The sequence below is a fragment of the Canis lupus genome, chromosome X, assembly GCF_003254725.2.
Source record: "Canis lupus dingo isolate Sandy chromosome X, ASM325472v2, whole genome shotgun sequence".
NCBI lineage: Eukaryota > Metazoa > Chordata > Mammalia > Carnivora > Canidae > Canis > Canis lupus.
Genome location: NC_064281.1, coordinates 82504238 through 82520947, shown reverse-complemented (window position 1 = coordinate 82520947; position 16710 = coordinate 82504238). Strand labels below are relative to the sequence as shown.

The 16710-nt window shown below is 36.4% G+C and overlaps 2 protein-coding genes across 4 annotated transcripts in view; one reads left to right on the top strand and one right to left on the bottom strand.

The window, feature by feature from the left end:
• The window catches only part of COL4A5 (collagen type IV alpha 5 chain), a 266238-nt gene that overhangs the window by 65625 nt on the left and 183903 nt on the right, over positions 1–16710 (bottom strand). For all 3 annotated transcript variants that reach the window (XM_049107518.1, XM_025431466.3, XM_049107517.1), the window contains exons 22-29: positions 15583–15675; positions 14132–14202; positions 13638–13829; positions 12774–12942; positions 11264–11356; positions 11068–11172; positions 9960–10057; positions 7899–8049 (exon numbers count right to left, since the gene is read on the bottom strand). In XM_049107518.1, the coding sequence (XP_048963475.1) occupies positions 7899–8049; positions 9960–10057; positions 11068–11172; positions 11264–11356; positions 12774–12942; positions 13638–13829; positions 14132–14202; positions 15583–15675 (972 nt within the window). The remainder of the gene's footprint in view (positions 1–7898; positions 8050–9959; positions 10058–11067; positions 11173–11263; positions 11357–12773; positions 12943–13637; positions 13830–14131; positions 14203–15582; positions 15676–16710) is intronic.
• Positions 882–1400, top strand: LOC112649266 (U1 small nuclear ribonucleoprotein C-like). Its single transcript, XM_035712009.2, has one exon. The coding sequence runs from the start codon at positions 882–884 to the stop codon at positions 1359–1361; it is 480 nt and encodes a 159-aa protein (XP_035567902.1). The 3' UTR covers positions 1362–1400.

Sequence of the window (16710 nt, the reverse complement as noted above, 5' to 3'; positions counted from 1 at the left end):
CATTTGACTGGATGTGTGATTTCTGTCGTAAGTGGTTTTACGGTTTTCCACATACAGATCTTGCACATATTTTGTTAGAACTATACCTAAGTATTTCATGTTATTTGATGTCATTTCAATTAATACTGTTTTTGTTTTAATTTTTATTTCTAGTTGTTTGTTACTAACATATAGAAACACAATTTATTTTTGTATATTTGCCTTGTATTCTATGACCCTACTAAATTTAAATTCAATTCTTCATTTTAGGAGTATTTTGTAGATTTTCAATTTTCTATGTAGAAAAATCAGGTCACCTAAATGACAGCTTTATTTCTGCCTTTCCAATGTGTGTGCCTTTTACTTCTATTTGGGGAGAGGGGTGTTATTTTGTCAGGAGTTTTTTTTTTATTTGAACATAGTTGACACATAATGTTACGTTAGTTTCAGGTGTACAACATAGTGATTCAACTTCTCTATATGTTACGCTATGTTCACCACAAGTGTAGTTGCCATCTGTCATCATATTATTTCTATTTCTTGCTTTATAGCATTTCATTGCTTTACAGGACTCACAGTATAATAATGAAAAGGAGTGGTAAGAAAGCATATATTTGCGCTGTTCCATATATTTAGGAAAAAGCAGTCAGTTTTTCACCACTAAATATAATGGATCAAGTTTTTTGGTAAATATTCTTTATCATGCAAAAGAGTTCCCTTTTATCCCTAATTTTGTGAGAGTAGTTTTTCAGAATAAATGTTAAATTATGACAAATAATTTTCATCATCTATTAAGATGTTAATATAGTTGAATTTTTCTTCAGACTGTTGATAAGGCAAATCACCCTGATCTTCAAATCAGCCTTGTAGGGGACGGAGTGGCCAACAGCCTGCAGAGCAATATGCTTAAGTTTTATTGTGACTACTGTGACACATACCTCACCCATGACTCTCCATCTGTGAGAAAGACACACTGCAGTGGTAGGAAACACAAAGAGAATATGAAAGACTACTATCAGAAATGGATGGAAGAGCAGGCTCAGAGACTGATCGACAAAACAACTGCTGCATTTCAACAAGGAAAGATACCTCCTACTCCATTCTCTGCTCCTCCTCCTGCAGAGGCAATGATCCCACCTCCCCCCAGTCTCCCGGGTCCTCCTCGCCCTGGTATGATGCCAGCCCCCCATAAGGGGGGCCCTCCAATGATGCCAATGATGGGCCCTCCTCCTCCTGGGATGATGCCAGTGGGACCTGCTCCTGGAATGAGGCCACCTATGGGAGGCCACATGCCAATGATGCCTGGGCCCCCAATGATGAGACCTCCTGCTCGTCCCATGATGGTGCCCACTCGGCCAGGAATGACTCAACCAGACAGATAAGGAGAGATAGGAACCTCTTTATATTCAGTTTATATTACTTGTTCTTACTTCACCAGGAGATCATGGTGCTGTGACTTTGGGTGTTTTCTAAAAGCACGACAAGGAAGACTTGCTTCCCCTTCCTATCAAAGAGAGAATAGTTTTTGCAGGGGAGTAGTGGGACAAAGGCAATTTTCACTTGTATTGTGAAACGTGAAAATAAAATTGTCAACTGTTTTAGTTAAAAAAAAAAAACAAAGAAAACAAATCAGCCTTGTATTCGGAGGACAAACCTTGCTTGGTTGTAGCATATAACCTTATATTGTTGGATTTGATTTGCTAATTTTTTCTTTTAATGGTTTTTATTTATTTGAGAGAGAGAACTATCGAGAAAGAGAGAGAGCACAAGTCAGGGGAGAGGCAGAGGGAGAATCAGACTCCCCACTAAGTGGAGTTTATTTATTGATTTTATTTATTTATTTATTCATGAGAGACAGAGAGAGAGAGAGAGAGGCAGAGACGTAGACAGAGGGAGAAGCAGACTCCACACAGGGAGCCCGATGTGGGACTCGATCCTGGGACCCCAGGATCACACCCTGGGCCGAAGGCAGGCTCCAAACCACTGAGCCACCCAGGGATCCCCAATAAAATCTTTTATTAAAAAAAGCTTTCATACATGAATTTTCTTTTAATCACTTCTTTATCTGCATCTTACAAATTTGATATGTTTTATTTTCATTTTTATTAAATTCAAAGCACTTTCTAGTTTTCCTGGTGATTTCCCTTTTGATTCATAGGTTATTTAAAGGGTTTTGGTTATTTTCTGAATATGTCAGGATTTTCCCAGATAGCTTTCTATTACTGATTTCTTCTTAAATCTAGTATGGTGAAATAATCTACTGTATGATTTCAATATTTTTAATTTGCCAAAGTTTGTTTTAGGGCCTAGAATAATGGTCTATTATGATAAATGTTCCATGTGCCCTTTACAAGAATGTGTTTTCTTCTTTTATAAGGTGGAATATTCTGTAGATGTCAATATTGAGGAGTTATATTGATGAGAAACTCCTAACACTACCCTACTAGAATACTGTACATCCTATCTTTGTAACCTTCTACATGAAACCAATGCAAAGTATGGCCCATGGTAGTTGAATAAGTATGATAAGTCTAGCTGGTCTGAAGACAACCTGACGTTGGGCCTTACAGTATCCCAATTTTCTATTTGTAATTTTGTATTCTCTTTATTAAAGAGTCTTGCCAAAATTGTATATTAAGATGATACAAAAATCTTTCTGTCTTCCACATTTCTTATATTTTAAAAATTTTACTTTTATATTTATGATTTTAATTCATTTTTAACATAACATGCATCAGAAATTTATTTATTTGAGACCATTTACTCAATACCAACTTTTAAGAATCTATTTTCTCCCTACTAATTGATGACATTTCTGTGAAATATCAAGTTACTACAGAGACATGAGTGTGTGTGCATGTGTGTGTATTTGTATTCCATATATACATGTTTCTTTTTTTTAAACTTTTTTTATGATAGTCACACACAGAGAGAGAGAGAGGCAGAGACATAGGCAGAGGGAGAAGCAGGCTCCATGCACCGGGAGCCCGACGTGGGACTCGATCCCGGTCTCCAGGATCGCGCCCTGGGCCAAAGGCAGGCGCTAAACCACTGCGCCACCCAGGGATCCCTTTATATACATGTTTCTTAACTCTGTTATATTGGTCCCCTTGTCTATTCCAGCACTGGTTCACAATACTGTAATTACAAGGATTTTGAAATACATTTTAGTATATGTTTGATAAATGTTAAGTTTCAGAATTAGTTATGACAAGTGCTTACAAAAAACACCAACTTGAATTCTCATTGAAAATGCATTATATTTGGGAGCCTGATATGGGACTCATATCACAGAGCCTGCTTCTCCCTTTGCCCGTGTCTCTGCCCCTCTCTGTCTCTCATGAATAAATAAATAAAATATTTAAAAATAGTTTTTTTTGCAATTTATATTTTATTTCTTTCAATATTTCCATTTCTGTGCCATACTATTTGTCACAATACTTTTGCATGTTATTCCTGCTACCCAGAACATCCTTCCATCAGGATACAGATCAAGTGTCACCTCCTATATGAAGCCTACCAAGGCACCTTAGATGAGGCCTTGAACCAAAGTAATATGAGGCAAACTGAATGTTTCCAAAGTCATCTTCTTTTTATCTTTTTTGTTTAATGTGATTCTAATGTTGAGTCTTCATCCTCATATCATTCTTTCCTGATAGATGATAGATGTTACCCTAACTAATTTATTATTGGTCACTATTTTGCTTTGAAAGTGCTGTATCAATCTCTCCTATTAGGAGAGATCACCAAGTTCTAATGCCCAGCCACTGGTATATGTGTGTCTGGTAGGTGAACTTTTATTGTGATCTGCTTACTGAATTCTGACTGTGGTTTAGTGACCCAAAACATTAGTGATACATTTTCATAAAAGTTCCAGATGAAATAACCATTATCATAGTGATACTACCTAGATTTTCTTACAGTAGTTAGAGAACAGACTCTATGCCTTTGTGTTCCTAGTGACTCAAGCAGTACCTGGCACAGAAGAAGAACATAATGTTTGAAGAATGAAGGAATTACATGGTAGAATATCCAAAATTCTTTTTCTTCTACCACCTTAGGAACTGTACTGGGGCTTTTATATTTCAGAATGAGTCTTATTAGGATATTAGAATTCCTATACTTCCTTTCAAAGATTAGGAAAATAAATGCCTGTTAAGACACTAATGTTTAAAATAGGCTTCAACTCATTTCTTCCTAACCCTTCTCAAAGACATTTTAATAAACAAAGTATCATGAGTGAGTAATTTCCATATGGAGACTGCTTGCCACATAGCTTATCATTTGGAATGTGTCTATCTCCAATTTTGGGGGTCACATGTCTAAGCTGCGGTAGATAATTGGTGGGAAACACAATGTGTAACTTTGAGTGTTAGTGTTTACAGCTGGCCAGAACTGTTTAGTTGAAGACAAATAGGTATTTTTAAAAGGGCTTATCTAAGAAGAATTTGTATTGGGCTAGTTTGGGGGCTTTTGCTCACAGAATCTATGCTGGCTAAATTAGTCTATGCTGTCATATTGCTTTAATGAGAATCAATCCAACATGTTTAGAAGTACAAAGCTGTTTAGATTATTCTCTGGGGGCCAAAATATTGACCAGGAGAGTCCTGTTCCTTGAAAACCAGTAAGGAAAACACAATTGCCAAATCTATTCCTATTTATAATAAGGGGAATCAGAATCAAGAGGGTAGAAGAAACCAATGGTGAAATAAGCAAAGGCCATAAGCAGTTCACAAGAAAAATATGTCCTTTAAGCATATGAAAAGATGTTCAATTTTATTCATAATAATGGAAATACAAATTTAAACGACCCTGAGAATAAAGGCAAAGGATACTGTATATCCAAAGAATTTTTAAAAAAAGAATAAAGTTGATAAAGTTGGAGGACTTACATTACCTGATATCAAGTCTTATTATAAAGCTACAGTAATATAAACAGTTGGTATTGACTTAAGGCTAGTAAAATAGATAAGTAGGAATGATAGCACAAAATAGACCTACACATTATATTGCCATCTAATTTTTGACACAGATGCCAAAGTAATCCAATGGGGAGAGATCATTTTGAACAAATGGTGTTTAATAAAATTATTTGAGATGGATGATAATCTTAAACATAAATGCTAAAATTATAAAATTTATAAAATAAAAGTTATATTTGCAACCTTGGGAAAGGTTTCTTAGATATAACACAGACAATAATTACATAAAAAATAGATAAATGAAACATCAATAAAACCAAAACTTTTATCATTAAAATACGCTGATTAAAAACAGGCAAACCAGATGGGGATAAAATACTCATAGATCTCTATTTCACAAAAGACCAGTATGTAGAATATATAAACATCACTTCCCACTTAACAATAAAAACATAAATTTTAAAATGCGAAAAATATCTGAATGTGAAAAATAATCCACCAGGACACAAAAGAGTTCAACATCATTAGTCATCATCAGGGAAATGAAAACTCAGACCAAAATATGTCACCAACGCACCTACTAAAACTCAAAAATGAAAAGACTGATGACACCAAATGTTGGAGAGAATGTGGAACAATTGAAACTTTCATACCATATTGGTTTGAGTTTAAAATGGTAAAACAATTTTGGAAAAAGGTCTAGTAGCTTCTCATACAACTAACATATACCTACTATTTGACCCAACAATTCTACTTGTAGGTATTTAACCAAGCAAAATGAAAGCACATATCCACAAAAAGATTTGTAAAAGAATGTTCTTACCAGCTTCACTCATAATAGCCAAAAACTTAACACAGTACAGGTGTCCATCAACAGAGAAATACCCACCATTTGCTTCAACGTGGATGGAACTGGAGGGTATTATGCTGAGTGAAGTAAGTCAGTCGGAGAAGGACAAACATTATATGTTCTCATTCATTTGGGGAATATAAATAATAGTGAAAGGGAAAATAAGGGAAGGGAGAAGAAATGTGTGGGAAATATCAGAAAGGGAGACAGAACGTAAAGACTGCTAACTCTGGGAAACGAACTAGGGGTGGTAGAAGGGGAGGAGGGCGGGGGGTGGGAGTGAATGGGTGACGGGCACTGGGTGTTATTCTGTATGTTAGTAAATTGAACACCAATAAAAAAAAAAAAAAAAAAAAAAAAAAAAAAAAAAAAAATAAAAAGGGACTAATTACAAAAAAAAAAAAAAAAAAAAAAAAAAAAAAAAAAAAAACTTTGGTATATTTATACAATGAAATACTCAATAATAAAAAATAAAACTCTTGATAAATACACATGAATGGATCTCAAAAATAGTATTCTGAGTGAAAGAAGCCTTACAAAGAATGTACCCACTGTGTGACTCCATACGGAGTTCTAGAACAGGTAGAATTAATTTACAAGGAAAAATCATAACTATACAGATGCCACTGTGGATGTTGGTGTACGGACTGAGAAGGGGGAAAAGGGAAATTTCCGGAATTATATCTTGATAGGGGATTAGTTACACAGGTATATGTATTTGTCGAAATCCAGCAAATGTCTCTGTGTATGTCATTTAATGTGAATTTTGTCAAAAGAAAAAAAAACAACCACAGAATTGTAGTTATAATATACATGCTAAAGTACTTAGTGAAAAGTGTACTGTTGTTATAGTTTACTTCGAAATGCATCAAAAAATAAGTCAATGGATAAAGAAAGGGATGAACTGATATGTGACAAATCATGTAGAGTAAAATGTTGATAATAGAATATCAATAATGGGTATATAGTAGTCACTGAAAAATTCTACTTTGCTGATTATATGAAATTTTAAAAAAGAAAATGTTGGCAGAGATAAAATGTTAATTGTAGAATCTTGATGGTAGATATAGAAGTTTTCACTGTACCATTCTCTTAATTTTGTGTTTGAAAATTTTCACAATAAAATGTTTATAAAACTCTACCAATACCTACTTCTATCAGATTGGTGAAAATTAAAGAATTTGTCAACATACTCAATTACCAAAGCTATGGAGAAACAAGTACACTCATTCATTGCTGATAGGAATGTGTGTATGGTAAAAGAGAGAGGAAACTGACAATATCTAGAGATGCATTTAGCCTTTAATTTAGAAAATGTATTTTTATTACTCTATTCTACTGTTACAACTATACATATATGAAATAGCATAAATGCAAGACAATTCACTGTGACATTATTTCTAATTAAGAACAGATTGTCAAAAACCCAACCTAGGGCAGCCCGGGTGGCTCAGCGGTTTAGTGCCGTCTTCAGCCCAGGGCGTGATCCTTGGGATCGAGTCCCATGTCGGGCTCCCTGCATGGAGCCTGTTTCTCCCTCTGCCTGTGTCTCTGCCTCTCTCCCTCCCCTCTGTCTCTCAAGAATAAATAAATAAAATAAATAAAATCTTAAAAAAACAACCCAATCTAGAAACTAGCAACTGGCAGAACAAGCTACAATAAACTCAAGCAGTTTATTACTAGGTAGCTATTTTTTAAAAAATCAGGATTTTGAAGTACTGACATAAGGTGATCTCTAGGATATAAAATTAAGCAAAATAATTAACAGCAAAAAGTCAAAAGGTAGTATTCTAGCTTTTAAGAAAGTTAGGAAATACAAATATATATGTTATTGGCTTGAATTTGTATGAAGAAATATTGGAACAATAAATTACTCAAAAATTGGCTACATATGGGATGGGGAAAACAGAGTGGATGGAGATGGGGTAAAAGGAAGACTTCTCAGTTCGACTTTCATACGTATATGATTGTATCATCTATTCAATAAAATAAAATGTAAAAAACATCAATGAAAGATGAAAAAAAGCAGTGACAGAGTGGGAGCATAGACTTTCATTTAATTGGACTTATAACCCATAAACTTTCCTAACAGTTTCAATTTCTATAAAAGTTAAAAGCAAACTGAAAAATAGCTATAACTTCTTTACCTTTTGGTCCAGGGAGCCCATCCAAGCCAGTACGTCCGGGAAGACCTGGAGGTCCTGGGAAACCACGATCTCCTTTTGGACCAAGTGTTCCTTTGAAACCTGGGAGTCCTGGGGGTCCAGGTGGCCCAGGCAGCCCAAGTCCTGGTTCTCCCTTAGGCATACACATGAGAAAACATACAAAAACTCCAATGATTTTCTTGGTGTTTATTGTTTACCATGAAGAATGTAAAGCAGAAAATACAAAGTAGTAATTTTTTTTCCCTATGGGAGAAGGAATAGGATAACTAAATGAAAAATAATTGGCAAATTGGAGAGAACATCTGGAAGGATGAGAAACAAATTAAAGAATTTGGGGGCAGCCCTGGTGGCTCAGCAGTTTAGCACTGCCTTTGGCCCAGGGTGCGATCCTGGAGACCTGGGATCGAGTCCCACGTCAGGCTCCCGGGATGGAGCCTGCTTCTCCCTCTGCCTGTGTCTCTGCCTTTCTCTCTCTGTGTCTCTCTTGAATAAATAAATAAAATCTTTAAAAATTTTGGTTATAAGATAAGAAAGAGATAACTGAGAGCATGAGATTAAAGGACCCAACTGAGGAACTGTGATTACAGACTTTGTATTAGATAATTATTTTAAATTTGATTAAGTATGATAATGACATTGTGGTTTTTGTATGAAAAGCCCACTTACTTAGAGATGAATATTGAAGTATTTATAGGTAAAATAATACGATTTTGAGATTTGTGTTAAAATACTTTAGCAAAGAAAAAGGGAATAGATGAAATAAATGTGATGAAATCTTGATCATTTGGAATCTGAGTAATGGATATATGAAACTTCATTGTATTACTCTTTTTACTTTTGTGTTCATTTTAAAGGTTCATAATAAAATAAGAACAATTAGACAATAGAGAAGTGGTTTCTCATGAGACCTGTGGTCATGGTCAATTGTTCTTCCCATGGAAGAAATAGCAATGATGAAAACACAAAAGTTTAAATTAATTAAATACAGTGAAAATTCAAGAACATTCAGGAAAATTATAAACTACAGCAGTTTGCTGAAGGTTGACTAAGGGCAATTGTAAATTAGCTAAGATATAATAAAAAGAATAGAAAGAAACTCAAACACAGTACTTTATTATTATTATTATTATTATTATTATTATTATTATTATATTACTATTATTATTAAGCTAATAATAGTGGCTTGCATTGTGTAAGTGGGATGGAATTGGGACTGGGAAACAATATGGGAAGTTCTAAACATGATATTCAACCAGTCATCACATAGTCATGGACAGAGATTAAATGGTATGTTGATACTATAGAGAAGTATAAGGGGAGCTGATTGTATTCTCTCACCTAATCTCATCTCATCAGGTAACCTTTCACTCCAAAACAATTTCAGAAACTTTGTTGCTTCAAATATGACCTCTTGAACAATGAAAGACTGTTTTGGGTTAAACATGGGGCTCAAACTCACGACCTATGATCAAGACCTGAGCTGAGGGGATTCCTGAGTGGCTCAGCAGTTTAGCACCTCCCTCGGCTCAGGTTGTGATCCTGGCGTCCTGGGATCGAGTCCACGTCGGGCTCCTTTTTTTTTTTTATGATAGTCATACAGAGAGAGAGCGAGAGAGGCAGAGACATAGGCAGAGGGAGAAGCAGGCTCCATCCACCGGGAGCCCGACGTGGGATTCTATCCGGGTCTCCAAGATCGCACCCTGGGCCAAAGGCAGGCGCCAAACCGCTGCGCCACCCAGGGATCCCTCACGTCGGGCTCCTGCATGGAGTCTGCTTCTCCCTCTGCCTGTGTCTCTGTGTTTCTCATGAATAAAAAAATAAAATCTTAAAAAAAAAGACATGAGCTGAGATCAAGAGTTGGATGCCTAACCGACTCAGCCACCCAGGTGCTCCAGGTAAAATATTTTTAAGTGAAAATATAATCAGATAACTGTATTTATATAGTGAAGATTTGGGATAAGACTTTGTCTACATCAAAATAGAAACCTAGGGCTAATAAGAGAAATAGGAAAAGGGGAAAGAATAAAGTAAAATGTCTCAGACCTTTGGTCCTGGAAAGCCTGGTGGCCCAGAAGGGCCTTCTAGACCAATTCTTCCAGGTGTCCCAGGTGCTCCTGGAGGTCCTTGAATTCCAGGAAAACCTGTGGGACATGATCAGTTATTTTTTAATCTCCAAAGAGAAGATACCTTAAAAAAGATACCCAAACTCCCAAACCCATATTTTTACCCTGTCCAATCATGCTTAATTAGTGACTAGAGTGAGATGTTAAAAGTACACTGATGTTCTAGATGACTTCTCAGGATCAAGCCTTATAAATACCTGATATTCCCTCTCAATCACCTTATGGTCCTGTCATTTTCATATAGGGCTAATATGTGTGGAAGATATACTCTTCTAAAGGAAAATAAGAGTTATTGCTAATGAGATAGAACGAAACATAAGGAATGACTCCCACACAAACATGCAGAAAAGCTTTGTTCTGCTTATATCTGAATATAGTATGATAAAAGGCCTACTATATATTTCTGGAAATAAGCTAAAAAGAATTATAAATATTATACACAAATATAAATATATAGTCAAATCTGACTCTTTAGAAGTCATTTAGTATAAATGAGCAAGGCCATGTTTAAGCACTGTTCTCAGACCAATGCATGCTTGACATTCATGAGAATAAATTCTAAGAGGAAAAAAACAGAACTGAAGCAATAGCCTTACAAAATTTCAGTAAATCAAGAGAATATGATTTAGGATAAAATGTTACTTGGATACATGTGTGAAATAAGTATGTTTTCTACTTAACACAATCCATTCATTCAACAAGTATCTATTGAGTGCTTACTATGTGCCAGGAACTTTTCTAAACCCTAAAAATACAATGGTGAACATAAAAGACAGTAATTCTGTAATTTTAAAAGCTTATATATCATTTTTGCATATCTATGATTTAGTTATTTTTTTTTGCCTGGACTGTTTTAGATAAAAACAATAAAATAATATTGCATATACACTGTGACTTTTTACTTACATTATTTATGGTACCTAGAAAAGAGGCACAATTAATATATTTTATTTGTTGAGGGAATTATATCAAAGAATAATGTCATATTAACTAGTTAACTAGCCTGCATGCTGCCCAGTCCCACATACCTTTGGGACCAGGTGGTCCAGGAAGCCCAATTCCAGGGATACCTGGTTCTCCTTTATTACCGGGTATTCCTGGCAAGCCCGGCGGGCCGGGAAGTCCAGGGTCACCTATGGAGAAACAGTTTTTTTTTAAAGGGATACTTTAAAAGAAAGAAGCTAATAAGTAATAAAGACATGGCCAAATAAATTCCTCACATACCCGGAAGCCCTACTTCACCATGTCTGCCTGGATTACCAGGCAGGCCAGGCTTCCCTGGCTGGGTTATGGTCTGACCTGGATCACCTTTAGGACCTACGAATAAGAGGGAATCAAAAGTGGGTGAGAAGTGTTCAGTTGACTAAAGATCTCTTTAATTAAAAACAGAACAAGAAAGTATCGATAATCTTTTGAAAATGCACACTAACAAGAACCCACAAGAAACATAACCCCGTATTATATATTCAAGGAATATACCAAACAGAAGGATAAACTTTCAAAAAGAAAAAGTAGATGACAGTTTTAAGAGCTTCCAGGATTGAAGACAGCATCTACAAAAATACTTTAAAATATAGGTCAAAGGAGCCTAACAAAACTCAAACTGCAGTAAAAAAGAAATATTCTTTTTGGTTAACTAATGGTAACTTAAGGTGGTATTGTGCAAAGTCCAAGTGCACCTACTTGCCATTAACTAAAATAAGAACTGGAAGTATGCTCAGGATAAAGATGGATCTCTAAAATCTGACATAAAAAGCACTAACCATGAGAGAAAAGATTGATACATTTGACTACATTCAAATTAGGTTTTGTTGATTAAAGACACCATATAGAGAGTGAAAATAGCAAGCTGTAAAGAGTGAAAATTTTGCAGAACAGATAACAACTAATACACAGAATATATATATATATATATTTAAAAAAAACTAAATCAGTAAGAAAAATAAACAATCCAGTAGAAAAATGGTAAAAAAAAAAAAAAAAACACTTGAATGGGAATTTCACAAATGGAAATTGAAACAGTCAAACATATGAAGAGGTGCTAAATTTTAATGTTATCAGGGGAATGCAAAATAAAACTGTTATGAGATAAATCACACTCAGCAAACTGACAAAAATGTAAAATGTCTGACAATACAAAATACACATACAATAAGATACTATACAGCAATGAAAATGAATGTATTATAGCTATACACAAAGTTAATATAAAGAATACTTACCCTATGATTCCATTATTATGAAGTTCAAAAAGAAGTATAATTAAGGTACTTTATTTAGAGATCCATATCTAGGTGATAAAACTAAGGGGTAAATGGAAGGAAATTAGGCAAAAGTCAGGACAGTGGTTACCTCTAGAGAATGGAAGGGGATTATGATCACAAAAGGACAGAGAGGAAGATGGGGGTTTCTAGGATGATGGCAGTGTTCTGTTTTTTGACATATGTGGTAGGTACATGTGTGTTCCTATTATAATTACTTGTTAAACCTTATGTACAATGTACTTAAAGACAAAAAACAGTAACAAAGAAGACAGAAGAAATTTAAAGAAGGAACCTCCCCCTTTAGAGGAAACACAGACACTGTGCTCCCTTGGTATGAAGCTCTTAAAAGCCCAAATATAAACAGCAAGGGAAACACATCTCTTATGCAAGGAAGCCAAGAATAGCCAAAAGATACTATATTTCTGCTTTTAAGTGCCAAATTAAAACCAAAACAACTGTAGTAAACTCACCTGGTATTCCCGGCTGGCCTGGATTTCCTGCCACACCTTGTATGCCTTTTTCACCTACTGGGCCTGGAGGGCCAAAACCCACAGGGCCCATAGGCCCCCTATTCCCTGGGAGACCTGGCAAGCCTGGATTCCCAGGGGGACCTCTTTCACCCTTAAAAGCAATTCCACCCTAAAAAGGGAAACATTTAATATAGAAACATACAGATATAGGTTGGTATGTTGGTATTACTGAATACAACTAAAGAAATGATACAGCCATAAAAAGTTCTTCTCAGAACTGTATAAGTGTGTGTTATTATGGGATATGATGTGTGATCATTCCCCTTATTCATTAATTCCTTCAACAAATGTTTTTTAGTTCCTAATATGTATCAGGAGCTGGTGATACAGCAAAGAGCAAAAATAGACAAAAATCTCTGCCTTCACAAAGCTTACATTCTAGCAATAAGTCAAGAAGTTTGTAGTCCAGCTAACACATGGCCATCTACTCACACTAATCTCTAAGCTTACTATATATAAAATCAAGTTAGACTTTTGTTCTCAGGTCAAAAAAAAAAATGAGACAACGATACGTAGTACAAGAGAAGGGGAGCCTCGTACTAATCCATAAGCATCTTAACCTCCTGCTCATCTGTTCACAGCCAGTATTACTCAATATATTAATAGGTTAAGAAGAAGGAATTTATAAAACTGAGAGAAAAGAGTGGTAAAGAAACCCCATATAGTCAATAACAATATACCATTACTACAGTCACATTCTTTTAAGCACTAATTGGGTATTCATCTTAGCACAAAGCCCATCCTAGGAAACATCCCTAAGTAACAATTTGATATCACAGAACCAAGAATATCAAACCAACTCACAGGTTCTCCTTTGGGGCCAGGAAGCCCTGGCAGTCCATCCTGTCCAGGGGTTCCAGGTAAACCAGGAAGCCCAGGGGCTCCAGGGTAACCCAACTCTCCTTTGTCACCCTTCATTCCTGGAAAAGTGAGGACGTCACCAGGTTCACCTTTAGATCCAGGAAAGCCTGGAGGACCTGGAGCTCCCGGTATGCCCTTAGGGAAGGAAAAGAAAGAAAGGGAAAAAGAAGAAGAGAAAAAGTCAGATTCTTTCTTTCCAACACATTTCTTTTTCCAGTTTGTCCTATCAACCCACCCAATAAGATTTAGTGTACAAAGCTATGAACAAAGTGAGGCATGTGAGCCAGGGAGAGTCAAGGTATAAAAAACAACACAAATTAATAAAAAACTAAATTTCTTTTATTATGTATATCCACAAGAGAAAACCAAAGTGTAAATGGATTTCTTCCAGGTTTGGTTTTTTTTTTTTTTTGTTCTATAATATACTCAAAACTTACTGTTAATCCTTTGGGACCTGTTAGACCAGCATGTCCTTTTTCTCCCTTCTGTCCAGGGAAACCAAGAGATCCTAATACATGCACATACACACACACAAAATAATGTGAACTTTGACCCTGAGTCCCTAACAAAGCTCATATAAAAAGCATCAAGTCAGGAAGTCAAGTTTTAAAATAAGAACCCCATTCAATCGCATTTAACAAATCATATTTTAATGTTCCTGTCTTATGCTCTCAAAATGAGCAAATCATCCTTTCTCTTAGATTAATCTTTCATATTACATACAATATTGTATCCTTAGGTGCTTCCAACTACAAAGCCTGTCAGAGCTCACAGCTACCAATTGCTAGGCACAGAGGTGCTAAGGTCCCTACAACCATCCTCTTGCCAAAGGGAGAAAGAGATAAGGATACAGTCTGATATCTTTCTTTGCAACAGTTTTCACAGATCCTTATCAGTCCTTTCTTTGGTTTATCACTTTGTAAAATTTGGTTTATGAGGAACATTTGGTACTCAAAGACTAGAGGAAATATTACTAAAGAAGTAGTTCCCAAAATTGGTCACTCAATAAACTGTATAACATCACCTTGGTACTGGTTAGATATCCTAATTCGTGGGCCCTCACCCCATATCTACTGAATCAGAAACTTTTGGGGTAGAACCCAGCAATATGGGTTTTTAACAAGTCCTCCAGATAACTCTGACCTACTCCCAAATTTGAAAACCAACAGACTGGAGGTTCAAAGCTAAATTATTAATTTCCAGTGGCAGCTATAAGACCTGCTAAAAATCTATTTCCAAGCGCTAAATGAATTAGTTTCTTTGGAAGACATACCAGACAGAAAGGTAAGAGATCTGTCTGCTCTCAGTCCTGACACAAAGTGTCATTTTAAGAGTCTATAATACTGGAATATCCCAAGAGGCAGTTGGGAGACAGTTGTCGGTCTGATGGATATCAAATATAATTTTGATTGGAAACAGGGAAGGAGGAGTTATATTAGAAAGAGGAATATGGGTAGTTGGTTGCCAAACTACAGTGGAAGCTCTGTCCCTTAATGACAACATGTGATACATCTTCAAAGACTCAAAGCTCTGCCACTGGAAACTATACTCAAGGGCCAGGCATTATGAACTTTTTCCCCAGCTTTTTGGAAGGAAGAAGTTTGACTCTGTAAGAGTTATTTTCTCCACCATATGGAAAACAGGGAAGATATATTTCCTAGAATAATATTGTCAAAATGCTTTAATAGAAAATATTGGTAGCTTTCAGGTATTAGAAACAAGAGCATAATTTATTTCATAGCAGATACAGGCATTTCATATTTAATTATTTATGGATATGAGAGACTTGCTATAAAGTGAGAAGCTGGCATCACTATAAAACTATGAGCTCACTAAAATATAGCCAAGAAATACTTTACAAAGATTGCCTGGAGGCAGAATGTTTTACCTGGAGGACCTGGAAGACCTGGGAGACCAGGTTGACCTCGAGGCCCTGAAACGCCAGTTCCAATACAGTTGAAGCAGGTATCACCTTTGTCACCTAGAGAAAACCATAATGAGAAATAAATTTTACTTAAAGGGGTATGTCTATCTCCTTTAGATAGGTTCTAAAGAAGTTAGGACCAAGGGGCAACATTCCTACCCAACAGTATAGTTTAGAAAAGCCTATATTAGTATCAATTCATTTGATAAATATTTGCTATTATTTGCCAAGTAATTTTCCAGGTGTCTATGATATACTGGTACACAAACAGACAAAACAAAACAGGCAAAACAAAACAGGCAAAAATCTATGCCTTCATGGTGTTTACATTCTGTCAGTGGAAAGGGATAATAAACACTGAAGGTAGCACATTATTAACATATATATGTCACATATATATATAAATATATAAAAGTGTTATATTTATATATGTCAGATATATATAAAGGTGTTATAATATTTCCAGGGGGCAAGATGGTGGAGGAGTAGGGGTCCTCAACTCACCTGGTCCCACCAACTTACCTAGATAACTTTCAAATCATCCTGAACACCTACGAATTCAACCTGAGATTTAAAGAGAGAACAGCCGGAACACTACAGAGAGAAGGGTTTTCGCATCTAGCAAGGTAGGAAGGCGGAAAAAAATAAAAGAATCAAGTGGGGAAGGGGCACCATGAGGAGCTGGGCTAATGCCGGGCAGAAGCCTCCAGGATAGGAAAGCCCAGCCTCTGAGAAACAGGAATTTTAAAAATACGCACCGGATTCTTCCCAGATGGAAAAGTTCTTAGGGAAATTGGGCAGAAACGCAGGAGGGGCAGCGAAGGCTCCAGTTTCCCGGAGTCACTAATAGAGGAAGTGCGCCCGAAGGAGAGCACGCCACAAACTGTGAACGGATTTCGGTAAAGGGCTGAAGCATGAACCAGGCGGGCCTCGGGGAGAAGCCAGTCAGTTAGACGGGTGACTCGGGACAGAGGGGTCTGCACCCTGCTGCCTTCGGGAGCTGCGCCCCGCCCCCCGACAGTGAGATTCCAGAGCGGACACAGCCCATGATCCTGCACTGCCCCCAGGGACAGGCAGAAGTGGGGAGGACAC